The sequence below is a fragment of the Lipophrys pholis genome (genome assembly GCF_963383615.2).
Source record: "Lipophrys pholis genome assembly, chromosome: 4".
NCBI lineage: Eukaryota > Metazoa > Chordata > Actinopteri > Blenniiformes > Blenniidae > Lipophrys > Lipophrys pholis.
Window position 1 is genome coordinate 3,359,199 of NC_137637.1, and position 27,429 is coordinate 3,386,627.

Genomic DNA, 27,429 nt, shown 5'->3' on the forward strand with positions numbered 1-27,429 from the left:
GCCAAAAGTAATCCAAATTAGTCACGTTAACTCAAAGTTAGCATTAAATCAAGTCACCGCTGATGGAAACAGAAAAAAACAGAGCTCACTCTAGTTGTCTAAATGTTAATGACTGGAAGTAGATCATAGTAAGTGAAGCATGAAAACACCTGAAATCCATAAACTAAATGATGACATACTTAGAATAATCATTTCATTAGCAGTTTAAAGCTGATCAAATATGGTAAAATATGGTAATAAAAGCTACTAAAATGACTCAATTATTAACATCATAACAAAATCATTAACTCAGAACTTATTATTCCAAACAGGACAATCTACGTGTAAAAGGAAAGAACAGTGCCAGACACACTTCACAATTTCCAGACCTGTTTCTTTTCTAACACATTCCTCAAAAATCCTAGAAAAGCTCTTCAATGACAGACAAATTACTATCCGTATGTATTCAGAACATCACCAGCATTGACTGAACTCATTGAAGAAATCACTAAATCCATATTCAATAAAAAAAAAATTCACAGCTGGAGTTTTCATTGATTAAACAAGCGTTTGATACGATCGATTATGACATATTAATCAGTAAACTTGATCAGTGTGGAATCAGGGGAGTTGTGTTGAACTCGATGAGAAGTTATTTGGAGAACAGGAAGCAGTTTGAGAAGATGGAGACGGTCACTCGGAGTATTTGGATATTGTGTGTGTGGAGTACCTCAGTGTTAGGACCTAAACTGTTCATAATCTACATCAATGACATTTGTATCTGAACTTGTAACATTTGTATTATTTATAGATGTCACAAATATTTTAGGGACTGGTGAAGACTTACAGCAACTATTAGACTTAATGACTTTAGAGATAAAGGAAATGAATTTATGGTTTAACAAAAGTTAGTTATCATTAAATCTCTGTATGACAAAAATCATGATTTGTGGAAAATGGTGGTTGTTGTGGCTGTGGTTCTGGTTGAGGTTATGGTTGAGGTTGAGGTTCTGGTTCTAGTTGAAGTTCTGGTTGAGATTGAGGTTGTGGTTGTAGTTGTGGTTCTGATTGTGGTTGTGGTTGTAGTTGTGGTTGAGATTGAAGTTGAGATTGAAGTTGAGATTGAGGTTGTGGCTGTGGTTGTGGTTGTGGTTGTGGTTGTGGTTGTGGCTGTGGTTGTGGCTGTGGTTGTGGTTGTGGTTGTGGCTGTGGTTGTGGTTGTGGTTGTGGCTGTGGTTGTGGCTGTGGTTGTGGTTGTGGCTGTGGTTGTGGCTGTGGTTGTGGTTGTGGCTGTGGCTGTGGCTGTGGTTGTGGTTGTGGCTGTGGTTGTGGCTGTGGTTGTGGCTGTGGTTGTGGTTGTGGTTGTGGTTGTGGTTCTTGTTGTGATTGTGGTTGTGACCACATGTTGCTGCTCTCTCCTCAGGGTGGATCAATGCCATCCTGACTCCGGTTGACTGTCTGGCGTTCTCCGGACACTTCGTCCACAACCTGAGTGTGGAGATGCAGATGAGGTGAGTCTTCTGGGGCCACACCATGTTGGCGTTCAGCTGCTGTGTGACGTCATAAGAAGCTCCTCCCCTTCCTCTCAGGGCGTACGAGATCGAGAAGCGGCTGAAGGTCAAAACTCTCACTCCTTTCCCCAACTTTGAGACGGCGTGCTGGTATGTAGGACGCCACCTGCTGGAACGCTTCAAAGGTGAGCTCCTCCTCCTCCTCCTCCTCCTCCTCCTATTCCTCCTCCTATTTCTCCTCCTCCTTTTCCTTCTCCTATTCCTCTTCCTCCTCCTAATCCTCCTCCTCCTGCTCCTCTTCCTCCTCCTGCTCCTATTTCTCCTCCTCTTACTCCTCCTCTTCCTTCTCCTATTCCTCCTGCTTTTATTCCTCCTCCTATTTACCTTCCTCTTGCTCTTGCTCTTCCTCTTCCTTCTCCTGCTCCTCTTCCTCTTCCCTCTCCTCCTCCTATTCCTCTTCCTCCTCCTCCTCTTCCTTCTCCTCCTCTTATCCCTCGTCTTCCTCCTATTCCACCTCTTCCTCCTCCTCCTGCTCTACCTCTACCTCCTCCTCCTCCTTCTTTTCCTCTTCCTGCTCCTTCTCTTCCTCTTCCTCTTCCTGCTCCTCCTCTTCCTCCTCCTGCTCCTGTGTTGAACATTGTCAGCAGGATGGGTTCATCCAGTCCTGCTCCTCCTCCTCCTCCTTCTCTTCCTCTTCCTGCTCCTCCTCCTCCTCTTCCTCCTCCTGCTCCTGTGTTGAACATTGTCAGCAGGATGGGTCCATCCAGTCCTGATCCTCCTCCTCCTCTTCCTCCTCCTCCTCTTCCTCCTCCTCCTTCTCTTCCTCTTCCTGCTCCTCCTCCTCCCCTCCTCCTCCTCCTCCTCCTCCTGCTCCTGTGTTGAACATTGTCAGCAGGATGGGTCCATCCAGTCCTGATCCTCCTCCTCCTCTTCCTCCTCCTCCTTCTCTTCCTCTTCCTGCTCCTCCTCCCCCCCCCCCCCTCCTCCTCCTCCTCCTCCTCCTCTTCCTCCTCCTGCTCCTGTGTTGAACATTGTCAGCAGGATGGGTCCATTCAGTCCTGATCCTCCTCCTCCTCTTCCTCCTCCTCCTTCTCTTCCTCTTCCTGCTCCTCCTCCTCCCCCTCCTCCTCCTCCCCCTCCTCCTCCTCCTCCTCCTCCTCCTCCTCCTCCTCCTCCTCTTCCTCCTCCTGCTCCTGTGTTGAACATTGTCAGCAGGATGGGTCCATTCAGTCCTGATCCTCCTCCTCCTCTTCCTCCTCCTCCTTCTCTTCCTCTTCCTGCTCCTCCTCCTCCCCCTCCTCCTCCTCCTCCTCCTCTTCCTCCTCCTGCTCCTGTGTTGAACATTGTCAGCAGGATGGGTCCATCCAGTCCTGATCCTCCTCCTCCTCCTCCTTCTCTTCCTCTTCCTGCTCCTCCTCCTCCCCCTCCTCCTCCTCCTCCTCCTCCTCCTGCTCCTGTGTTGAACATTGTCAGCAGGATGGGTCCATCCAGTCCTGCTCCTCCTCCACATTAATATTCCATTATTGTGTTTCAAGGAGAGAGAATCCCTCCAATGAGACTTTAATCTTGTGAACCAGCTCCAGTCTGTGTTTCACATCCTCTTCATTTCACTCACAATTTTTAAAAGTTCTCTCTTCTCCCGCTCCAGTGGACTCATAGTGCTCATAGTGCTCATAGTGGAATTAGTTGTACAAACTTAAGCTCAGTTCCCATCAGTGCTGTTTCGGCTTTCAGCCTGCGAGCTTCTTACATATCACACCTATTAACAGCTGTTTTCATTTCACACTTTTAATGTGAAACAAAAGCTTAAACTCATCTTTGAAGGAAAGGATTTGTGATTTTTTTTTTCAGGCAAATTATGTTTATAGATTATATTTTCACGACTCATATGTTCCTTCTATCTAGTTCCCCAGCTATATTTTCCAGACGGCAAGTCACTCCTGAGTTTACGTCCCACCAGTCAAGAAAATGCATCTATCTATCTATCTATCTATCTATCTATCTATCTATCTATCTATCTATCTATCTATCTATCTATCTATCTATCTATCTATCTCTCTGACCATACTGTTATTTATTATTTATCTGTTTATCAAGTTTGTTTAAAATTTCAACCATTTGAAGTTACTGTATTTGTTTTAAGTCTTTTTTCAATATTCTTAATGAATGCAGCTGTTTTATCTCATTTAGTTTTTTTACTTGTCCAGGTGGTTTCAGCTCCTTCCTGTAACTCTGCAGCTTCACAGCCATAATTCATTCATTCATTCATTTGGTCTTCTGCAGGTTTACATAAAGCCAATAAGCAGCCGGCTCCTTACCTGATCCACGGTGCCAAAATTATCAACGGGGCCTTCCGAGCGTGGACGAAGAAACAGGTAGGAACAGGTTCCGGGTGCTGTGGGTGTCTCTTCTGCAGCCAGTCTGTCTTCATGGCATTGTTTGTTCCAGGCCCTGCTGGAGCATGAAGACGAGCTTCCAGAGAACATGAAGCCGTCGCAGCTCATTAAGGATCTTGCCAAAGAGATCAGACTGTCAGAGGTAACCGCGATCTATTAATGGGGCTTTTAGAAAGACTTTAATGTAGTGAATGTAGAAAGGTGGTAAATATGACCTATTTCCATCTTCAGTCTTTGTGGTTTGGTTCTTAATTGTTTTAATCTATCGGTTGTTGGCTAGCTCAATGCATTAATGCAGTCACTTCCTGTCTGACCACAGGGTCAGTTTTCTGTCAGTTGGTCCCGTTTACATGAGCCCTGAGTAAAGGGATCAGATAAATGTCATCCCCTCCAGTCAGTGGATCAATCCCACAATGCTTTGCATGACGTTGGCCCCACAGGAAGTGTAGACGTTTTGTTGGCCTGACTAATCGACATTGTTCCTTTTGAACCTCCTGGTCAGAATGCAACTAAAGCCATTAAGAGCGAGCCCAGCTTGAAGGTACCGGTGGAGGAGGCCCCGTCCACCCACTCCGAGCCCGAAGAGCCCGTCTCCCCGGCTCTCGTCGCCTCGCCCAGCCGGGACAAGTCCCGGAAGAAGACTTCCAAACCTCCCAAAACCCCCAAACCCCCCAAGATGCCCAAGGTGCCCAAACCTCCCAAGATGCCAAAGGTGAAGGAAGGTGGAAAGAAGAAGGCCAAGAAGACAAAAGAGTTGTCACCGCCTCCTAAACCCTCCAGCTTTGCAGCCCTGGAGTCTCACGCAAAGGACATCCTGAGCAAAATGGAGCAGCCAAAGAAGACCAAGGTCAGTCCGACTTCACTAAAACCAGAGCTTTTGTTCTTCAAGGGGAAGATTCACAGTTTGAACTCAGGATTTGTGGACTTATTTGGAAGCTATTTGGAAAAAACACATTTCCAAGCACAAAGACATTAACATGTTTATTTCTCACAAATCCTATTGTTATTGCATGTTGACTCTATGTGATGCAGCTCTGCTTTGAATAGTCACAGAAAGCTGTGAAGTCACTGTCTGTCTGTTTTCAGGCTGTGAAGAACATCCTGAGCATGTCTGAGAAAGAATCGTCGAAGCAGAATAACATGGAGAAGTTTGAAATGAGAGAGCAGAATAAAAACAAGACCGAGGCCAAGTGGAAGTACAAGGTAAGACTGCAGGCCCAGATCACATGGAATCATGTGTCTGTGATGGGAGGAACCCGGAGGATGACCCTGCACAGGGAGAACATGCAAACTGCAAACCACCATTTCTATTGCAGTCTCACTTTTAGTCCTGGTTTAGTCACACCTGTTAGTTTGTCTCACATTTAGTCGGCTTCGTCCCGTTTAAGGTGACTGAGAGTCCACCATCCACCACCATCCAACACATCCATCATCATCCATCCAACATCATCCACCACCATCCATCATCATCCATCCAACATCATCCAACATCATCCACCACCATCCAACACCACCATCCGCCCACATCCACCCACCATCAAACACCATCCAACACCATCCACCAATCATCCACCACCATTCAACACCATCCACCACCATCCACCCACCGTCCACTCACCATTCAACACCCTCCACCCACCATCCACCACCATCTGCCCACCATCCAACACCATCCACTCACCATTCAACACCACCCACCCACTATCCACAACCACCATCCACTCACCATTCAACATCATCCACCCACCATCTACCCACCATCCACTCACCATTCAACACCATCCACCCACCATCTAGCCACCATCCACTCACCATTTAATACCACCCACCCACCATCCACTCACCATTTGACATCATCTATCAACCATCCAACACCATCCATCCACCACCATCCACCCATTATCAAACACCATCCAACAACAATCCACCCATCATCCACCACCATCCACCTACCATCCACCCTAGAAATGACTGTGTTGTATGTGGTGCTATATAAATAATGTAGAATAGAATTGAAATGAATCCACCACCACCCACCACCATGCTGAAGGTTTGCATTAGTGTAGCATTCCTGTAGCTTTTTACTAATATGTGGTTTCCTTGTTCCAGAACAGTAAACCCGACTCGCTGCTCAAGATGGAGGAGGAGTGTAAGTTTGACAGGACGCCACTGTCAGGAAACAAAGACCGCTTCAGTTTCACCATGTCCCACAGGAAAACGCTGGGGTAAGAAACAACGCTGCCATGTTAGCATGTTAGCATGTTAGCATGTTAGCACGTTAGCGTGTAGCTGCCGCCTCACTGTCCCGTTGTTTCCTTCCAGCTCCAAGACGCTCAAACCTCAAACCAACTCCAGTGTCTTTGGATCGTTACAAAACCTGAAGGAGGACAAACCCAAGCCGGTGAGAGACGAGTACGAGTACGTGTCGGACGAAGGCGAGCTGAAGATCGACGAATTCCCTATCAGGAGGAAAAAGAACGCGGTGAAGAGGGATCTGTCCTGTGAGTGACGGAACCTCCACACGTCTAACGTCCCCAGCAATCGACCCGTGGCTAACACCACAGTCTGTTCTTATCCACAATCTTGTAGCACTAAAATATGTTTTTCAGATAAATTCCATCTGTAGCCACAAAACATTTTAATCTTTAAATGAAGATTACACACTTCACAAAGTTTAGTTTTCCTTTATTATTCTCTACTAAATTTGGATTTATGTTGAATTCAGAGAACCGTTTTTAAAACCTGTTGACATTTTATTACAGTTTCATTTTAGCATTTAGTTTTTTACATTTTTATCCGTTTTAGCCATTTTAGCCATTTTAGCAAGTTGGCACATTTTAATAGTTTTACGTGTTTTTATTTAGCAATTTCTCAAAATTTAGTTTGACTATTTTTTGTGGTTTTAGGTCCTTTAAAGATTTGTTTTTTAATATATTAAGCAATATTATGTACTTTTATCATTTTGTTAACATTTGTTTTTTTGAATCCCTTTTGGAAGTCTTTTTGTTTTTTGTTGCTATTTTGGCATTTTTAGTGGTAATAGTTTCAGCTGTTGAAAAACTGAAAAAGTTTATTAATTTTACTATTTTTAGCAATTAGCTTGTCTCTTTTTTTGGGACAGTTATACTTAATTTTCAGTACTTGTAGCTATTTTAGTTTATTTAACCACTCAGATCTATTTACATTTTTTCACTTGTTTAAGACTTTTAGACTAATTTGAGCCATTTTGGTCATTTTTGTTGACACGTCCATTGCAGCCTTTTGTTCCTCAGTTTCTCTCCATACATCAACAGGTAAATCTTATACTGACATTTAAAAGGATTAACGAGTTTCTCAGTATAATAACTGACCACATATCAAAGCAAAACAACCTTTGAGAAAATACATACAATTTCTAGATCAGCTGTGTGATGCTGTTACTCGTTGATAATTGAAGTTTTTCCTCCTCAGTTTTGTCCGACATCAGAGAACCCATTCAGCCAGCCAAAAAACCAAAGCTTCAACCCCTGGTGTCCAAGGTACGTATCACACCTGTGTACCGATTCTAAAGCAAGCGATCTCCGCCAGGGCCGGTGACCTTCAACACTCAGAGCAGTTTGGACCCGTTTACCACTGAACACACTGAACACAACACACTGGAGCCACAAAACCCTTACCACATTTCTACGCTGCGCTTGAAAAACTACCGTGAGCACCCACTGTGGGTAGCCAACAATAAAAGAAGAAGTAGGTGAAGATGAAGATGAAGAAGAAGGTGAAGAAGACAAAGAAGAAGGGGAAGAAGAAGAAGCTTGGACTGTGGCGGAAACCGGAGCACGCTGTGGAAACTCATGCACACACGTGGAGAACATGCAGACTCCCCACAGAAAGGCCCCAAGAAAACCATGTCTTTGAAATGTCTTGAAAAACCTGTTGTCTTAGAAGAAATCGACCCCTTTTCCACCGAGCTGGTTCTAGGTCCAGTTCAGAGCCAGAGCCGGACTCAGCACCAGTTCTTTACTAGTCCAGAGGAAAGCCCCGACACAGCAGCAGCTGGGGGTGGGGTTATCCCGACCGCTGGGGGCGTGGTTATCCAGACTGCCCGAGGCGGAGTTATCCAGACCACTGTGGGCGCGGTAATCCAGATTTTAGGTGTGGGGTTATCCAGACCGCTGGGGGCGGAGTTATCCAGACGGCCGGGGGCAGAGTTGACTTTTAGGGTGGGGTTATCCAGATTGCTGGGGTTGGGGTGATCCAGACCGCTGTGGGCGGGGTCATCCATACTGCTGGGGGTGGCGTTATCCAGAATGCTGCAAACGCACAGTGGTCATGTTGGAAACAGCAGGGGGTGCAGATACATTTCACACTATACATAGACACTAAAATTAACCAGTTAAGAAGTTATGAAGGACTGTAGACTCGTTATCCGGTAGTTACAGGACCAACAGGATATGAAGACGATAACGGCTCGTAAACCCTCTTGGTGGAAAGTTTGAGTAAGAAAAGCCAGAACATTCGACCGACATAAAGTATTACACTCACTCTGCAAGAAGTTTTCTTTTCACAGAACCACTTCAGATTAAAATCCCATATTAACATGAAGATAACGTTAGTCTGGATTTTGCTTTCAGCAGCAGCACTGTAAGGAAGAAGCGGTCCGCTCTCCTCTCGGACAACGTCAACTAGTTATATGGCTAAATCGTCAAATTGAGGTTGAGCAGCAGTCAGACTTTTCAAAATAAAAGCAGGAGCAGGTTCCAAGTCTGCTGTGGATCTGAGAAGATTCTAGCAGCCCTGTGGTCATTGGACGCGGTAGCGCCCCCCCATGTTGAATAAGAGCAGGGAAATGGGACGTGGCCCACCGGAGCTGCAGAGCGCCATAGACTGATGACATTGTGAGCCGAGGAGGAACAGGGGCTCCTGAAGTCACTGGAAACAAGTCTCAGAGCCACTTAATCCACATTCTGCCACGTTGTTACACACTGATCAGTGTGAGCGTTTCCTCGTTGTATATTTACTGGTTTCCTGTCACAGGTCTTGAATTAAAAACTGTAAAATCACAACAAAAAAAAGATTTTCTGCACAATCGAACGGAATTTCAGCACATCCAGTTGCCAGCCAAAGAGAAGACCTCCACAATTGAAATAAAGAGAAGAAATTTAAGTTGTTTGTATTTTCAGACGAAGTGTCTTCACTGCTCCAGAACAATGATAATAAACACTTTGAACCATCAATTTTGAGGAAAAGAAAAACCACTGAAAACGACTTCAGGCCCACTTTTATGTGATTATTTATGGTTGTAATTATAATAATAATCATAATTATAACTATAATAATAGACTTAATTTTAGAATAAAGCCATCTATAACATTTTGAAAGTTTTCAGTGACACGCTGTACTGACCAGCATGAGGTGAAAGGGAAGAAAAACCTCTGTCTTCTCTGCACCTTCTCTCCAGAGCGTGGAGTCCTCCGACGAGGAGACACTGCACATAGACACAGAGGCCAAACCAGAGGTCAAAGGTCGCAACTCCAAGGTGAAGAAGAAAAGCGGCAGCGCGGCGGGGATCCTGGACCTGCTGCAGGCCAGCAAGCAAGTGGGTGGGATGGACTACAGCACCAACAGGTAGGACACGCTCACGACTTCCTGCCCCCCCTCCGCCCCCCCACTAACACAAACACAGCTCTTTCTCCGTCCCTCCCTCCGCTGTCCGCGGCTCCTCCTCACTGAAACAAGCAGGGCTCACCCGGTCCAGCCTTTCGTCACTCATTCCTCTCTTTCTCTTCACCCTGCAGCGCGCTGACCCTCCGTGTAATGGCTGTGTTGTTGTGTATTTCTGATTGACGTACTTACAGTCAGCCACCTGCGTCTCCCAGCACACAGGAGGCCATTCAGGGCATGCTGTCCATGGCCAACCTGTCGTCTTCAGAGAGCTTGCAGCAGCCGTGGGGCAACAGCCAGGCCAGGGGCAACTCGCACGGCGCGCAAGGGGGCAAGAAGGCCGGCGGGGGAGGAGGGGGAGGAGGAGCCAACAGCAGCAAGCGGCCCACCAAACGCCTCCCAAAGAAGCCGCGGAAAAGCAGCAGTGTGGAGAGCCTGGACTACGACGACGAGCAGGACCACATGGACGCCTGCTTCAAGGACTCCGACTACGGTGAGCAGAACCACACCTCATCAAGACTGTTCAACACTGTAGTGCTGGTGCTCGTCCTGTAGAGGCGCTGTGACCTTTGAGGAGCTCAAGACCAGAGATCTATGTGTAAAACGACCCCAGCTAAACACTCTAGGGGTCTATACTCTGACCTGGGCTAAACACACTATGGGTCTAGGACCGGGGCTAAACACACCAGAGAAGAGTTAAAGTTGAGTAAGTGCTGTTCGCAATGAGAAATTTATGCTGTGTCATGGAGAAAAGAGGCTCAAGGCTTTGACTTGGATGTCCGGCCGCTTCCGCGTTCTTTGCCCGACACATACCCACGTCGTTCACAACCCTGCGTACATAGTGTATTCTAGTTGTTGATGTCCATCTCTAATATGTTGTCAATACCTTTCTGAAGGAAATTTGTCTTTACGCTCAGACAAACACATATTTTAAGTGTTTAAATTTTGCAGAACATCCCCTGGTTTGTTGACATCTTAGCGTCACGGAAACTTCCCGAGGCGATTTAGACAAGATCCTGTTTGTTCGCCCGATCTCGTGATCCCTCGATTTACACTGGTAAAACAATCGGCGATCAGTTTCACAACATTTCAGTCTCTTCTCATGGCTTGAAGACTTTTTCTTTGAGAAAGTCTGCCTTTTTTTCACCCTGAATCAGTCAAATATTGATATTTTGGCTTGAGCTCTCGCAACACATTCTTTGATATCCCAGAAACCCTTGCAGCAGGTTTCCCAAGATGACATGAAGATTTTTTCTGGTAGATTAATTTTAAGTTTTAGTTGACAAAATTAACACTGCCGTGACGGCATGATTTGTTGTTTGGTCCACAATTTCACGTTTCTGCAGCTCTGTCAGCGGGATCATTATTTTTAAAGACCTTACGAAACCAAGACATTTTTGAAAAAAAGCAATAAAAGATTTTAAGTGTTTTCATAATAGAACATTTTTGTCATACTTCCATCATACGCTAGTAAACAGCTACGAAAAAACAAGTTAGATTGAGTCGTGATTCTCGATTGCCGCAGAGCGAGCTTTCTGAACCGCCTCCGTCTTTTTGTGACATCACAGGAGTAACAGTTGCAAGTTAATGGAGAATATAAACCAGAGTTAATCCTTGGATTTAATTCATTAGAGAAATCTAGAGTTAATCCTGAAATTAAACCAGAAGAAAAAGCCAGAGTTAATCCAGAAGTTACACCAGAAGAGAAAGCCAGAGTTTATCGAGAAGTGAAACAAGAAAAGAAATCCAGAGTTAATCCTGAAGTTAATCCAGAAGAGAAAACCAGTTAATCCTTGTAATTAGAGTGTAATTAGCTGCTGGTTGGCTCCTCTCACCCACCAGCAGCTCCTCTGAACATTTATTCCGATCTTGATGGTCCCATCACGAGCCGTGAAGAGAGATCATTGGATGATTGTGTGTTTTCTTTCAGTTTACCCGTCCTTGGAGTCTGAAGAAGATAATCCCGTGTTCAAGTCCAGATCGAAGAAGAGGAAAAGCAGTGACGACACCCCGTACAGCCCCACAGGTAACGAGTGTCCCACTCACTCACACTTCCACTTTCCAGCTCCATTGACACTAGCGAGGGATGGAAATTGATAAGGTCCTAACGATTCCGATTCCATTTTTGATTCTGCTTAAAGGATCCGGTTCCTTATCGATTCTCTGATTGATACGTGCTGCCGGTTGAGAATCACTCTGGAACGGATCCAAAACGCCACATTCATTCAAAGTTCTCGCCGCTGTGTGAGAATGTTTCTGCATGTTGGTCCTAAATCCTCCTTTTGACAAGCTGACCTGACTGCAGGACCTCCAGTGTCAGTACAGGAAAATTCAGCGTGTGCAAATAGTCACCAACGTAACAATAAATACTAATAATTTCCTGAATGTAGAATACATTTTTCGATGTAGCACTTGTGGCCTAACATCGGTATTCATACAATCATTTATGCTGATACGTGATCGTATATCATACATTCAGTAATGGTATCTTCCAAGCAGTATTGATTTTGAATACGGCCCATACAGTCTTACAATATAAATTAATACACAATCAGAGCTCGAGACTTGAACAGTTTATGATTACAATGTGAAGAATCTATTCTCTGGCATTTTCAACTTGAATTCAGTATAAATTTCATTTTTTGTTTTGATCATGCACAAGGTCAAATATACAGTAGCAGCAGAACAATATAATGTGGTTAGATGTCTGAAAAGCAGCGTGAAGAAGAACATGTGGACATTTTGTGAGAACCACGTGTCTCTACAACGTTCACGAGCTGAGAAAAACTGGTTTTCTACTTCATTGGAAAGCCGCTTGCAACACACTTTGCACACTCTTTAACCCAGCGGATATACGAAGAATTACTTTACGTTATGTTCTGAAGAAAGTTAATCCTTCCAGTGGTCCTGCAGTGGGAGTAGCTTCAAGGTGGAGGTCCTGCAGTGGAAGTAGCCTCGTGGTGGAGGTCCTGCAGTGGAAGTAGCCTCGTGGTGGAGGTTGCCTTCTTTTTTTCTTTCTCCTGACATGGAACCAAACCTTGGAGCTTTTGTGCCACTTGACCGCCAAATTTGCCAAACGATTCCATGGAATTGAAGCACTGGGAACCGGTTCTCAGCATGGTGGAGTTAAGGTGTGATTCCTCTGCAGCTCGTGTTGGACCTTCGGTTCCTCGACAGGAGCGACCGGCCAGAGACGGAGCCCGAGTGGCCTCCATCGAGACGGGCCTGGCAGCAGCCGCCGCAAAGCTTTCCCATCAGGTAGGCTGCAACACAACGTGACAAGATGTACTGCACATACACATACATACACACACACACACACACACACACACACACACACACACAGACGTTTTCCTACAAACACTAATGTGTCAGCTTTAATGGAAAGTATACAAACGAACTGCTGATGAAGTTTGTTCATTGAAGACTAAACTATGTAGTAGTGGTATGTCGTCGTTTGTACCTATTTTCATCTTACTGTAAAGAGTACAAACTACCAGTATGAAATGTATTAGAAAGTACTATTATATACAGTAGATGGGCTTGATCTCCTCACAAACATGTTGTAAAAAGTACAAAGTACCAATCTGTGAGGTCTTAGTTTTTTCAATCGTGTTGAAAAGAGAACTACCAGTACTTAGTTCTAGTACAAACCACTGAATCCAAACTACAAACACTAATATGTATCAAACTAAACTTCAAAATAAAGACAGTTTATTCTTTTAAAATAATATAAAAAAGAAATACATGGAGATGACTGTGAACTGCAATCATCTATAAGTGAAATAATTGTATTCCTGAGTACAAACGTCTGGACGTGCAGGACGATGTTCGACCCAAACAGTAACGCCTACTGCTGCTGCTAATACTCTGAAGTTCAATTCAACAGGACAGTTCAGACAGACAATAAACTTTCTATTACACATTTCAACAGCAGGAGCTTGTGTTCGAACTTCAGTTAAATCTAACTTTATCTAGGACATTTAAAAAAAACCTTTCAGTGTTGAATCATCTGTGAAACGTAGATCAGCACTGAGAAGGGAGCCGACTTTGACCTGATGGACACAAGTTCAACTCCTGAACCAGGGAGGAGAGGGCTGGTGGAGGAGAGGGCTGGTGGAGGAGAGGGCTGGTGGAGGAGGAGCTGCGTGTGGACATGAATCTGAAGTATAAAGTGCTGGAAAATATGACAACAGCAATGAGGGATGTATTTCAGTGTGTAACAGTAGAACTCAAGATGGAAAGAAAAAGAATGTAATTATGAGCTGCATCTACAGACCTCCGGGTTCTAACAGACATCTTCATGGAATGAGTGGAGGAAACATATACAGCTTCAACTCAGAAGGTCTTGTTTATCTGAGGATTTTAACATTGATCTGATAAACCCAAATAATCACAAACCAACAAGAGTTTACTGATACGGTGTGCAGTCTCAGCCTAAAATCACCAGACCAGTAGAATCACGTCTCATGGTGCCACATTAAAAGAGAACATATTTACAAACCTGATAGACAATAAAACAGTAAGTGCATTATTAATTAATGATTAATAATTATTAAGTGACCATCTACCAGTTTTTGTAATATTTGACAGCTACTACAGGAAACAAGAATGGATTACAGGACAACAATTTAAAAGAGGGAAGACAGAAGATATAATAAATTAATTGAAAGAAGATCTGTGTAAACAGAACTGGGAGTCAACTTTAAGCGAAGATAATATTTACAAAGCCTATGAAACATTTATATATACCTTCAATATTATTATACAATAGAAACTGTCCAAAAAAGAAATACACTAAAAGAAATAAGTATTTAGACAAACCATGGATCACAAAGGGATTACAAAATGCCTGTAAAAAAAGAAAAAAGAACACAGTCTGTAGAGAATTCATTGATTCTAGAACAGAAGCAGCAGACAACAAATACAAAAATATAAAAATAAATTAACAATTATTTTAGGGATGTCTCAACAAGAACACTATAGCAAATTATTAGATAAGAATAAGAACAACATGAATATCATTTGGAATATGTAGAATAGTGTCATTAGAAACAGCTCAAAACAAAGAACTTATCCTCCATATTTTACAGGTAATGATAAAAACATTGATATATAAACGATGTGGTTAATGACTTCAACAGGTATTTTAAATGTTGGACTGAATCTGGCAGAAAAAAAATCCAGAATTCCGATCAGATGATGGATAAAAAGAACAATTATTTGATAGAAATATAAACTCAATGTTTTTCAGGGCAGTGGAGGAGAGCGACATCATAGATATTGCAAATAAATGTAAAAATAAGACATGAACTGACTGTGATGGTATGGATATGACAATAGTCAAAAAAGTTATTGAAGGAATTATTCAGCCTGATAAACATCTACAATCTGTCTCTTCCAAACTGGTAAATTCTCAAAAGAAATGAAAACTGATAAAGTCATCCCATATTATATAACTGGTGACGATTCAATCATTACAGGCCCGTTTCTCTACTGCCACAATTCTCCGGAATCTTAGAGAAACTTTTCACTCACAGATTGAACAAATGTATTGATAAACCCAAACTGCTGTCTGAAAGCCAATACGGATTCAGATCACTAAGGTCCACCTCAATGGCATTGATAGAAGAAGAGCTGTACTTTATGAATCCCCTCGGGGAAACGTCTTTACCAAAGAAACGTCTTTACCAAAGAAACGTCTTTACCAAAGAAACGTCTTTACCAAAGAAACGTCTTTACCCACAACCTTCTCACTGAGGCGAGAGCACAAACACTGTGCCACCATGCCGCCCGTAGAATCGATAGAAGAAATCAGCAGCTCCACAGACAAAAAGAAATGTGCAGTGCCCGTGTTCATTCACAACAGCATTTGACACAATAAATCATGAATTAATCAAGAAAGTGGAGCTGGTATTGGGACCAAAACTATTTATTCTATGCATGAGTGACATATGTAAAATCTGTAAAATACTGTATTTTGTTTTGTTTGCTGATGACACAAATATCCTCTGTACAGTGGAGAACCTGGAACGGCTCACAGAGGAATTCACCTTAGAATTAAACAAAATAAATAAGTGGTTTGATATCAATAAATCTGGACTAAACAAAACGTATGTTGTTTGGTAATTATAAATGGAATAATGATGTAAACGTTATAATAGTGAGTGTAAAAGTAGAGACGATGAAAGGAATTAAGTTTCTGGGTCTGATGATGGACCGAACATCTGCTGGAAACTTCAAATTAAACACGTTCAAACCAAAATCCTAAACTGTTTCAGTCCTCAGCAAAGCAAAATACTTTTTAAACAACAAAGCACTGTTATACTGTTCATTAATATTGATCACTAATATTATCATATTTGAGTTACTGTGTGGAAATTTCTGTCAACACCAGCAAATCCTCACTGTATGTATGTATATAAGTATGTGTGGGTATATTTAAATATAGAAGATCCATTTTGTCTAAATATATTTTCATAAAATTCAAATTTCATGAATTATATTATCGTCAAGGGGTTTGTATATGGATATGTACATGTATGTGTATATATGGGTTATATGGATATACTTGCATCAGTGTATATATGTGATTGCACAGGTTTTCATATTTATGAAATTAATTAATAAATAAAGTAGTTTGTGAAACTTTTAATTGTATTGAAAAGAGTACCAACAATTATATCTGTAGTGTAGACTACTGCAGAGTGAAAACTACTTTATGTAGATGTACAGCAGTGTGTTCTCCTTTCCAACATCTGGAAAAAGTACAAACTAACAATACATAGAGATTTTTCCGGGGCGCAGGAGACAGAACTGAGTTTCTTCAGGTGATTTTTATTAAAAGATCCCACGTGATGCGAGTCTGAAGCAGAGCTGAGAGAGCGGCGAGCTCAGCTGCAGAATCTCAGGAACGAGGCAGAACGTGAGTTCAGGCGGGACCTCCAGGACGGGTCTGCAGCTCCGAGTGTTTGCAGACGGGCCTGAATCTTTGTCTTCGCCTACACGAGCCAAAACAATCTTTTTTTCTCTACAAAAAAAAAAATTCTGTCCACACGTCACTATGAACACGGCTCAACACTAAGGGCATGTAGTACATATGCCAGGGCTTTAGGGGCGCTGTGACTCAACAAATACACCAAAAACACAGAAGAAGACATGGAGCACATGCTCCTGCTCCTCCTCCCGCTCTATCAGTAGCTTCTGCAGCGCCACCTGGAGCATGTAGTTCGCCATTGTTGTGGTTATTAGGTGACATCGCACACCGCGGTGGGCAGGAGAGGTGGGGAGACTACGTCATCTTTTATCCACAGATGATCGTCTTTGCCGTCCACACCTCACAGCCGAGCCGAGGTTTTAAAATCTCCCCACTCTGGGACCCGTGTTTACAAAAAAATGTTTTGGGGTTTCTAATACGCTGCCTCGTGTGGATGATCGGCCAAAAACGGTGTGTTTATGTGAACTGGCGTTCCCGTGTGGACGGCTCCCTTGTGATGGAATCGTGGAGGTGAGAGACTCTCCAGGTGAGGACTTGCAGGTGGGTAGACTGGATTGTGGGGAGCAGAGCTGGATGATTGGAGTCGGATCACAGATGGAGTCTGGAGTCCTGGTCAGAGAGCTGATTTGAGCTGAGCAGGTTGGATCTTCACACTGAAGGCAGAAACAAGCAGAATCTGTCAGGAGCATTCAAACGACAAAAAAACTGAATGAGTACCACGGTCTGGCGCCCAGTGGAGTCTGAAGCCCAGTTAGGTAGTGTGGTCATCAGGTGAGTGGAATCAGATTGTTCTCCAGCCAGCGCTCTGCTCCCACAGCCACAGCTGGACACGCCCACCTGCTGGCGACTGGAGAAGGAAAGGGAGAAAAACCAAAAGCGAGGAAACAGTGGCCCCATGTGGCAGTCGAGGTACAGAGCGCGACAGATATGTAGTTTGAACTCTTTTGGATCATATTGTTTGTCCTGTGATGGACTGGAGACCTGTCCAGGTGGACCTGGATGATGGATGGATATTGTGATATAAAATACTTTCAATCTAACTGGAAAGACTACAAACAGCAGTATGCAGGTTCAAATCCTTTCCATCATATTAGAAATAGTACAAATGATAAAGACGTGGGAGGGTTTTTTTTTCCATACTTTGAGTCGTACTTCAGTGAATCCTCACTACAAACATGAATACGGAAGGGAATCCAATTGGGTAGGTTGATGTGGACTAATGCTGATGAAACTGTTTGAACAGGAGGAACAACAGAAAAGCAAGAAGAAGAAGAAAGGCAGCAGAAAGAAGGTTCTGGTGCTGGAGGAGCCCGTGAAACTCTCTCAGGACAGCAGCTCTCCAGAGCACAATGTGGACTCGCAGGACGGCAGCTTGACCGACCACGAGTTCACGGCGGGATCGGTCAAGTCACCGGGGGGGCCGACGCCCATGGCGCCAGGAGTCTTCCTCAGCCACAGACGGCCGTCCATGTCCTCTCCCAACAACAGCACCAACTCTACGAGCACCAACAGCAGCAGCAGCATGGCCAAAGGAGACCGCACGGCCACCGCCGACGCTAAAGGTAAAGCCAGAAGCTGCTCGTCTGCGCCGTGGCCTCAGACACACTGCAGGGTTTCAGTTAGCTTGCATTGTACAGGTAGTCATGCAGTGGACTGACCTTTAACCCCGAATCAATGGTAGGAATGATGTGTGGTGTAGCTGTGAAGCTTGACTTCCAGTCTGGTGTCTTGACTTCCTGTCTGGTGTCTTGACTTCCTGTCTGGTGTATTGACTTCCTGTTGGTTGTATTGACTTCCTGTTGGTTGTATTGACTTCCTGTCTGATGTATTGACTTCCTGTTGGTTGTATTGACTTCCTGTTGGTTGTATTGACTTCCTGTCTGATGTATTGACTTCCTGTTGGTTGTATTGACGTCCTGTTGGTTGTATTGACTTCCTGTCTTGTCTCCACAGCGAAGCGGCTAAAGAAAGGCATGGCCACGGCCAAACAGAGACTGGGAAAGATTTTAAAGATCCATCGCAACGGGAAGCTCCTGTTGTAGCAAGCAGCACGCTGTTGTAGGACTGACAACTTATGAGCTGGGTCCATCCTGACATTACCCCCTTCTGCCCCCTCCTGCCCCCTGCTGCCCTCTCCTGCCCCCTGCTGCCCTCTGCTGCTCCCTAACCTGCTCATTGGTTAACACCAAGGACGAGATGTAAAAAGAAAAAACAAACTGAAGCAAGAAGAAAATCCTACTTTTTTTTTTTTTCGATTTGTAAGAAGAACATGAGTCACATAGGTTTTTGCCTCTACTTCTACTTTATAACTTTCAGATATTAAAGTGTACAGAAGCTACGATAAATATTTTTTAAGAGAACATGTCTCATTTTACTACAGCGTTTATCAGGGTGAAGTAGAAGTACATTGCAGTCATTCCAACATCTGTGAAAGTATCCCCTGCATGTATTCGGTTGCATGTCCGCTTGTTAGTGGTGGGTGGGGGTAGGGGTGGAGGGGAAAGGGGGGGTGGGGGGGGGGGGGGGGTCCTATTATATGGATGCAGCTTATCATTGAGTTGAATTGGTTAACACTTAGCTTTCTGCAGAGCACTATCAGTGGAATAAGTTATTTATTGGTAATGGGAATTCAGGAGCAACCGTAAAGCACAAACCATGTCAATTGTGGGGGGGGGGGGGGGGGGGGGTGATAAGCCTCATCCATGTCGGGTCTGCAGTTACATGGGGATACTTTCTCTCTTCTTTTGCTTTCGCAGGCGGCACCGACACAGACTCATCTCTTTCTTTCTGCTCCTTCAGCTCCAGATAGAGAATGTAGCCTGTACGTAGCCACGTAGCGTACTCCTCAAACTACCACGTCACCAGGGTGGAGGATTTAACACTCAGTACATTTCCAAATGTTGTCCAACCCTCATCAAGACCAGCTGCTGTCCGTCACACCTCTGTTAGCCTCACGCCTCTGTTAGCTTCACCCCTCTGTTAGCATTACGCCTCTGTTAGCATCATGTCTCTGTTAGCATCACGTCTCTGTTCGCATTACGCTTCTGTTAGCATTACGCTTCTGTTAGCATCATATCTCTGTTAGCATCATGTCTCTGTTAGCATCATGTCTCCATTAGCATTGAGCTAATTGTCCAGACCGGGTGTGTTAGCATCAGGTGTGTTAGCATGGAGCTAATCATTCAGGTCTAAAAAGAAAGTCATTGTGGTTTGATTAGATTGAAATGTGATAAAGAAGAATAAAGTCCAAAATTCACAATTATAGCAAAAAAAAAAAGAAAAAAAGAGTGAAATATAAATTAAAATTAAATAAAAGGTTGATTATTTGGGCATTTTGAAAGAAACTTTTGTGGTTTGCAAGATATATTTTTAAATAAGCATGAATAATGTTTTGATGTAAATTAATAGTAAAGATTGAAAAAGATGAGAATAAACGGAAAGTATCAAGTTGAATTTTGAAGAAGTGAAAATATGGCGATAATATCTCAAAGTTTGCCGCAAACCTTCAGAAAGACAACACGTAAACTAGAATTACAGTGATTGATTAAATCACAAGTTGATGCCTCATTTGCTTTTTATTCAGGTTCAGGGATGACGGATGGTAGTGTCTGATAGTGACTGACAGGTATAAGGGCGGGAGGGTACGCTGCGGCAAAGCGCACCCAGACCCAACTCTGTCGCACGGTCCCACCGCAGACAGTACACTTAAAATGTAGACGGGGCTGTGGAAGAAGAACGCAGCTCCGCAGCCGTCCAAGTAAAATGAGCCTCAATGATAGTGACTGATGTCTCATACCACCAAGTCAGTCTCACCCGTTAGACTGTAGTGGCCCTCCGAGCTACAACAACATGCATCCATCCATCTTCTGTCCCACCTGTCCTGTTCATGGCGCTGGAGCCGATCCCAGCGCACAGTGGACGAGGACAGGTTCACCTGGACAGGTCGTCAGTCTGTCACAATGCACACACACACATAGACAAACAACCACACACACACACTCACATTCACACTTTCTCTTATTTTCATTAAATTTTCTAAAGGACTTTTGTCTCTTGGCTAAAATAAATAGACTTAAAAAGGGACAATAACTAAAAAGGGGATGGAAAACAAATGCCAAACCACAGGAAATGGGAATAAATGCTAAAACCGCTTATAAAACAAACAAAAATGACAAAAAATTAGTGAAGGAATAAAAGCCAGAAAATACAACAAAGAAAGAAAACATACCAAACTTCATAAAAGAGTCAAACGAGTTAAAACTGCAAAAATGTCCAAATGTATGGAAATGTTAATGTAATGAAATGTTTCCCTCCATAGTTCAAACTTCATGAATGCAGCATAAAAGAGAGTTTTTACTAAACCTTCTATGAAACTTATTTTAAAGGTTAAATTAAAAATGTATTTGGTCGTAACGGTTGCAGACTTCTGAGTGAAACTATTAACTTTACCAACAAATATCGAACATATTTTAACAACATTTATTTCCGTCGATATTTCTGTGATCAGCAGCAGTAAAATACTCAAACTGACTGTGACTTCCTGGAGGAGGGGTGGAGGAGAGGTGGTGGTGGAGGAGAGGTGGCGGTGTTCTCTTCAGTAGAAATCCATCCAAGACCGATTGATTCCAGTGTAAAATCCTCCACAGCAGTTGTTCCTGGTGAAAGATGGAAGAATAGATATAAAACCAGTAAAGAGTTTTTCTTCTGGTCGTCGGTTTGACGGTGCTGCCTGCAAAACAAGAGAAGATTTACTACATCTTATTGTCATATGGCCTTACGTACACAACGCTAACTGTATTGTGATTCTGTTTGAACAAGAGACGAAGCTTTGAGGGGAAAATGGATATAAGATAAATAAAATGATATAAAAAAAAAAAAAAGCTACATAAAAATACTTAAAAAACAACAAAAAAAAAACAACAACCACTTAAAGTTTCTCTGACCAGCCTCTTGTTCACTTCTAGTAACCTGAAGGGTTCGGGACTTTTAGCACCTTGTGAAGTGTTTCTGTGTCAGTGATGTAATTTATTAATGTTTGTAGCTTTTTTATACTTGTACAATTCTTCAAGGTTTTGTTTGTTTTGGTTTGAGCCCTGGAAGTGTTGGTTTGGCGGACTGGGTGGAGGCTTCTAGGTTCTGCCTCACGTCTCCGTTCGTACAAGTCGTGCTTTAGTTCCGTCTGTCCGTCTGTCCGACATATTAAAGTCGTCGCTGTGCCGGGACAGTGAGACTCTGTTGTAGCTGTCTTCCCTACTGTTCTTTACAGTACTAGTAAGTATTTACAATCCTTTTTGAGCTGAATCTATATTTTTCTGTATTTAGAGGATTTTCTGTTTGAGGTCATGGCTCACTTTTTTAAAGACGTGGTCTCCAAGGAACAAACATATTGTTGTTGAATGATATGATTGTCCGCCTTGTTTACTTTTGCAATACAGTAAATGTTGAAAACGTGGACTTTCTTTTTTTTATTATTCCTGTCACGTGTTCCAATCCAGCAGCACAATCAAGTCAGAGTTTTCAAACTTCTGTGATTCTTCCACACACCAACACACTCCAGCCTGAAGCTACAAGGCTTCAAATGCTCCTCACGATAACATTCGGTACACACAATATATCAGCAGTTTGAAGTCGTCCTGATCATTTCTTCATTGATCGGGTTTCATTAAAAGATCAATAAGAACTAACAGGAAACATCTATCGATTGTTGTGTAATTACTGCTTCATGTGTCCCGTTCTCTGATTAAACGATGATTTTAACGCTGCACTTTGTACATTTTAGCACGTTGGCGCAGGAGTCGGCTCCAGGGAGTCCGCCATTTTCATTCTTGCTAATGCTAGCTGGTTAGCATGCTGGCTTCTGCATCTTTTACTCAAAAGCGAAATACTGTGGACAACAACAATTTAAAATGTGAACTTACAAATAAGCTGCATTACTACAACAAAGTCCTGGATAGAGAGTAAAGGACAAGATGGTGAAAAACAAATCCATTAGGGAGCGTGAGGTGAGACGAGCGTGAGACGAGCGTGAGACGAGCCAGCGGCTACGTTGATCCGCCTCTTGTATCCAGGTAACGTGGACTGGCCAGGTCTAACCTCTATTGGCACTATTGGCACTAGTTCCTCTTCAGCCTTATGCCACTTGACTCGACTCGCCTTCGACGCTTTTCCGTTACGCGTTAGTCCTGCTACCAGCTACCAGCTACTTCAGGGCTCACAGAGAGGACGCTGTCTGATCGCCGCGTCTCCAGTCAAGAGTTTTGTAAACTCTCTGCTTATCAGCAAGATATTCACTTTCACAGAAAAACTTTGGACCTTCGACAGTTTTAAAAAAAATTTTTTAAATGATTCACGCGGGTTTGAGTGGTGCTTCTACGTTCCTGTGGCGACGCCGCTCACTAACCTTGCTCAGTCTACCAACTGCAAGTTTATCGACTGCATGGGAGCAGAACCTCCATTCTATCCTTCAGGTCCGCCAGTCGCAGCACCGCCACTGTTGGAATGAATGCACCTGGAAACACCTCCACACTGCTGCATGCTGAGTGGGACAGAAAACCTGCAGTGGATTCCAGGCTGCTCAAGCCTCTTCAAAGATCCTACAACATCTCTCACATCAAATTGGAACTTTTTAAAACACAATCACTGATGAATCAATCCTAATCCAAGCTTAAATCAGCATGTTCACACCCCCACCCACACCAAGGGACACATCCTGGACCTGGTTACCTCGGATTTTACCTCCATAACAAACCTTCAAGTATACGACCTCGGTGTCTCAGACCATAAAGTAATTTCCTTTGAAGTACCATTTCTGCCCCTCTTCTCCAAGCCTAAACGCCAAATCCATTTTCACAATGTTAAAAATATCAGTCCCGATATTTTTTTCATCAGAGCTCCTGCATCTAGCCTCTGCCAGCTTGTCTTCAATCAATGAATCAGTGGACTACTACCGTAAACCTCTCTGGATCTTAAAACCAGAACTGTGTCTTTTTCACGCTCAGTGCCCTGGTACTCTAGACGTCACCACCTTCATCTCCTCCAGGATGGACTACTGTCCTCCTTGTCCAGACCTTAATCTCCTCAAGTTAGTCCACCTAGTCCCAGTTAGTCCACCTAGTCTACCTAGTCCCACTGAGTCCCAGTTAGTCCACCAGGTCTACCTTGTCCCAGTTAGTCCCAGTTAGAAATAAATTCGTTCACATTTTCAAACATTTTCTTCTGTGTTTTTCTCTAAAGGTTTTAAATATCTGCAGACTGAAGCTGATCTGGTTCTTGGTTCTGGTTCTGCACAGGTCCGATTTTCTGCGTGATTTGTTTCTGCTTAATATCATTTTTTATTTTTTATTTTTTTGGTTTCAGGGGTAAAACAAACAAATTCAATTAAAGCTGCAAGCAGCTTTGATCAGGACCTCGCGCTCTGGACTCTGGCCCGTCTGGGTTGGCCCAGCCATGGCCTCTGGCCCAATCATAGCTTCTGGCCAAGCCATGGCCTCTGGCCCAATCATAGCTTCTGGCCCAATCATGGCCTCTGGCCCTTTTAAGTGTTGATAAAATATTAATTTTTCAAGGTTTTAACAAAAAAGGACTTTTACTTTGAAAATTTTCGGGGCTTTTATTTTGAAAGCCAACTAAACTCTATTGTAGCTCAACTCTAAATATCAATTTTTGAGATTTTTGGGTGTCATTTTAAAAAAAAACATGGACTTTCATTTTGAAGGAGTTTTGGGCTTTTATTTTGAATGCCAGCTCACCCCTAGTCTAGCTAACAACATAACATGAATTGCTAAGATTTTGAATGTCATTTTAATAAAGAAGGACTTTTATTTTGAAAACAATTGGGGTTGTGGCTGTCGGGGGTAATGACACACTGCTCCACTAGATGGCGGCAGAAGCTCAAAAACTTTCACCTTCGACACGCCAGAATCACCACAAGGGTCTCAAACTGCACAAGCGTTGAATGGTGATGGATGAATGCTGACCTTTGACCCGACCCTCTGGTTTGACACCTTTTCAGAGATTGAAAATCACTTCTGGTGTTGGAGGTGCTCGGCCTCATTTCCTAAAGTCATGACACAAGATGGAGCGAGAAAGAGGAACATTGGCGTTGTGACAAGGTGAAACGTCTATCTGGACTTTTTGTTTGGACATCGTCTTTGCATTTTATGACTTTGTGCTCAGAAGACAAGACGTGAGCCTGAGAAGTGGGGACAGTTTTTTTGGCTCCAGTCCGGAGAAGAACCCAGAATGTAGAGCGTGAGCTGATGAGGATATTGTGGCTTTGTGTTTTTGGAAGGAAGTGGATGTTTTGTAGTTTCTTCATGCTGCTGCACATGTTTGTGAACGAGCTTCACCTCAATCATCTACTTTGGTTTCTCTTGAAGTGGAAGTCATTTTCCAGATGTTTCTTAGCAAATTAACATGCACCTCCACCCAGCTTCACCCAGCTTCACCCACCTCCATTCACCTTCACCCACATCCATTCACCTCCACCCAACTTCACCCACTTCAATTCACCTGAGAACAGCAGTAGCAGTACAGTACGATATAGTACGCTCTGTGGTAGAACCGTGCAACTGAGTCACTTTGGGTCCATTTTGTATTCCTGTACCGTCCCATTCCAGCAGTGGAATCGCAGCTTTAGTTCCCCTGTATAACAGGGTCCAGTATCAGGTACCGGTAACGGGGTCCAGTATCGGGTACCGGTATCAGGGTGCCGATAACGATGTCTAGTATCGAGTACCAGTATTGGGGTCCAGTATCGGGTACTGGAAACGGGGTCCAGTATCGGGTACCAGTATCGGAGTCCAGTATCGGGTACCGGTATCAGGGTCCAGTATTGGGTCCCGGTATCAGGGTCCAGTATCGGGTCAAGTATCTGGGACAAAGCTTGCTGTCTTCAGTGACGGTTTCTTTGGTGCTCCATAGTTCAAGTGGGATCACAATTTAACCGTCAGTGTTCCAAACAGAGCCTGCAGAGTGTTTCCGTCTCACTGCCATGCAGATGTGCCCTGAGGGGGGGGGGGGGGGGGGGGGGGGGGGGGCAGTCTGCTGGAACGTGCCTTGTGAGAGGTCTGTTAATTACACAGGAATGTCAGTTTAGGCTGTGGACATGTGGACTCTTCAAACTATCTAAAGTGTTAATTATGCATGATTTACTCCTAAGAATCTTTTACTGCTGCAATTAAGTCTGTTCCCTCTTTATTTTTCTACAATTGCTGCATAAATCTATTTTTCAAATTTAAAAGTTAAATAATTACATTTTAATTCATACATTGAAAGTAAATAATTATATTTAAGTTTTTCGCAATAAATTTAAACACAACACAACAAAAGTTTAACAAAATATTTATTAATCTTTTCCTAATTTTTAATGAAACAATACCTTTTAACTTCATGAATTGTAAAGGAATACATTATTGTGAAAGGCCAAATTGTCATTTTTTGTATTTGTACTGTAGGAAATAATCCTTCAACAGAAGCGGGTCCTCATCCAATATGGCGTCCAAACACAACACATCTGAGCGCCAGGGCCACAGAAAAATCAGAAATGGAGTAAATACGAGATCATCTGCAGAACTTATTATTATCTTTTTTTTTTATATATATTTTCTAATTTTTTGGGGCGAAATTTAATGCAACACATGATATGATGCTAACGGTTTAGGCCAAAACCAACTGAATCAACGCTCCTCATTCTGCTTTAAAAAGCCTCCAAAAACCTTAAAAAAACGGAACAAACGTATGATTGTGGTAAAGTGTTTTTAGATTGAAGGTGAAGAAGTCATATTTCAAGTAAAAATACTCAGTCTGGACTCAGCCATGCAGTAATCAACCTCTGGTGCTGATTATTTTATTTTGCTGGGGAGCCTGAGGGTCCCACTTCCTGCCGCCCGTCACCAGAAAACTCCTCAGAAACTTAAGAAAACACGTCCGCGGCTCGACGCTGCCCAGTTTCTTTAACCTTTGGCAGGAATCAAACACTCCTCTGTCAGGAGTGAAGCTGAAGCCCACACACACACACACACACACACACACACACACACACACACACACACACCCACACACACACACACACACACACACACACACACACACACACACACACATTCTAAGTATGTACATATTTGCTATAAATTCCACATCATGACGTGTGTCTGTCCCCACCTGCTCCATACCACCACCACCACTAATAAATAATCTATTTGAATTATGTTCTTTATGTTTGTTTTTTGTGTGCGTATCGCAGACTGCTAATAGGAAAGAAAAACAAGTGAATAAAATAAAAAGTTGATTGCTGATGTGTCTGAATGTTTGTCAGAAATAAAGACATATATTATATTTGAAGAATTGAAACATGCTGGCTGAGCTGTTCTTCTCCGCGGCCTGCGGCTCCCGAGACAAAGTGATCTCTCAACAACTAAAAGGACCGAATCACTTCAGAGACGATCCATGAGTACAGACGGCGCTGAGCTCTAGCGCTCACAGAAAGTCCTCCAGGAACTGTGTGGGAGATGTTTGTGGATCTACGGAAGAGTTTTAGGGCCACTGAAGAAAAAAGAATTCAGAGGCTACAAAAAAAAAAGAAAACCTTCGAGGCCCCAGAAAAAGTCGAAAATCAAAGTCGAGATTTTTTTTTTTCACGGTGGAAATAAAAAGTCCGTCCATCCACATTCTTCCAAATGCATCAGGCGGTTTAATGAAGTGATGAAAACACGGTGCAGTTATCATCAGTATCAGGACCAGAAGAGACGGAGCAGCCTGCTGCCTGGTTCCGTCGCGGAAGTTCGTCGAGTACGAAGGACAAAGGCTCGGATCCTGGGCTGCTTATTTAAATGTTCTTATTAATCAAGGAAATCCTGTGTAAAATCACACGTCCATAAGCAGTAAGCAACCCGATATAGTCACAATT

At 43.3% G+C, this 27,429-nt stretch overlaps 1 protein-coding gene across 2 annotated transcripts in view; it reads left to right on the forward strand.

Moving 5' to 3' along the window:
• The window catches only part of phf2 (PHD finger protein 2), a 46,158-nt gene extending 26,291 nt beyond the window's left edge, over nucleotides 1-19,867 (forward strand). Inside the window, exons 8-22 of one of the 2 annotated variants that reach the window (XM_080461318.1) lie at nucleotides 1,403-1,490; nucleotides 1,569-1,675; nucleotides 3,774-3,865; nucleotides 3,939-4,028; nucleotides 4,389-4,733; nucleotides 4,973-5,089; nucleotides 5,996-6,111; nucleotides 6,209-6,387; nucleotides 7,337-7,404; nucleotides 9,324-9,490; nucleotides 9,721-10,019; nucleotides 11,457-11,552; nucleotides 12,675-12,784; nucleotides 17,767-18,085; nucleotides 18,477-19,867. In XM_080461318.1, coding sequence (XP_080317444.1) covers nucleotides 1,403-1,490; nucleotides 1,569-1,675; nucleotides 3,774-3,865; nucleotides 3,939-4,028; nucleotides 4,389-4,733; nucleotides 4,973-5,089; nucleotides 5,996-6,111; nucleotides 6,209-6,387; nucleotides 7,337-7,404; nucleotides 9,324-9,490; nucleotides 9,721-10,019; nucleotides 11,457-11,552; nucleotides 12,675-12,784; nucleotides 17,767-18,085; nucleotides 18,477-18,565 — 2,282 coding nt within the window. In that variant the 3' untranslated portion in view covers nucleotides 18,566-19,867. The remainder of the gene's footprint in view (nucleotides 1-1,402; nucleotides 1,491-1,568; nucleotides 1,676-3,773; nucleotides 3,866-3,938; nucleotides 4,029-4,388; nucleotides 4,734-4,972; nucleotides 5,090-5,995; nucleotides 6,112-6,208; nucleotides 6,388-7,336; nucleotides 7,405-9,323; nucleotides 9,491-9,720; nucleotides 10,020-11,456; nucleotides 11,553-12,674; nucleotides 12,785-17,766; nucleotides 18,086-18,476) is intronic. The other variant, XM_080461319.1, reaches the window with a different exon arrangement.
• Nucleotides 19,868-27,429: the final 7,562 nt, after the last annotated feature.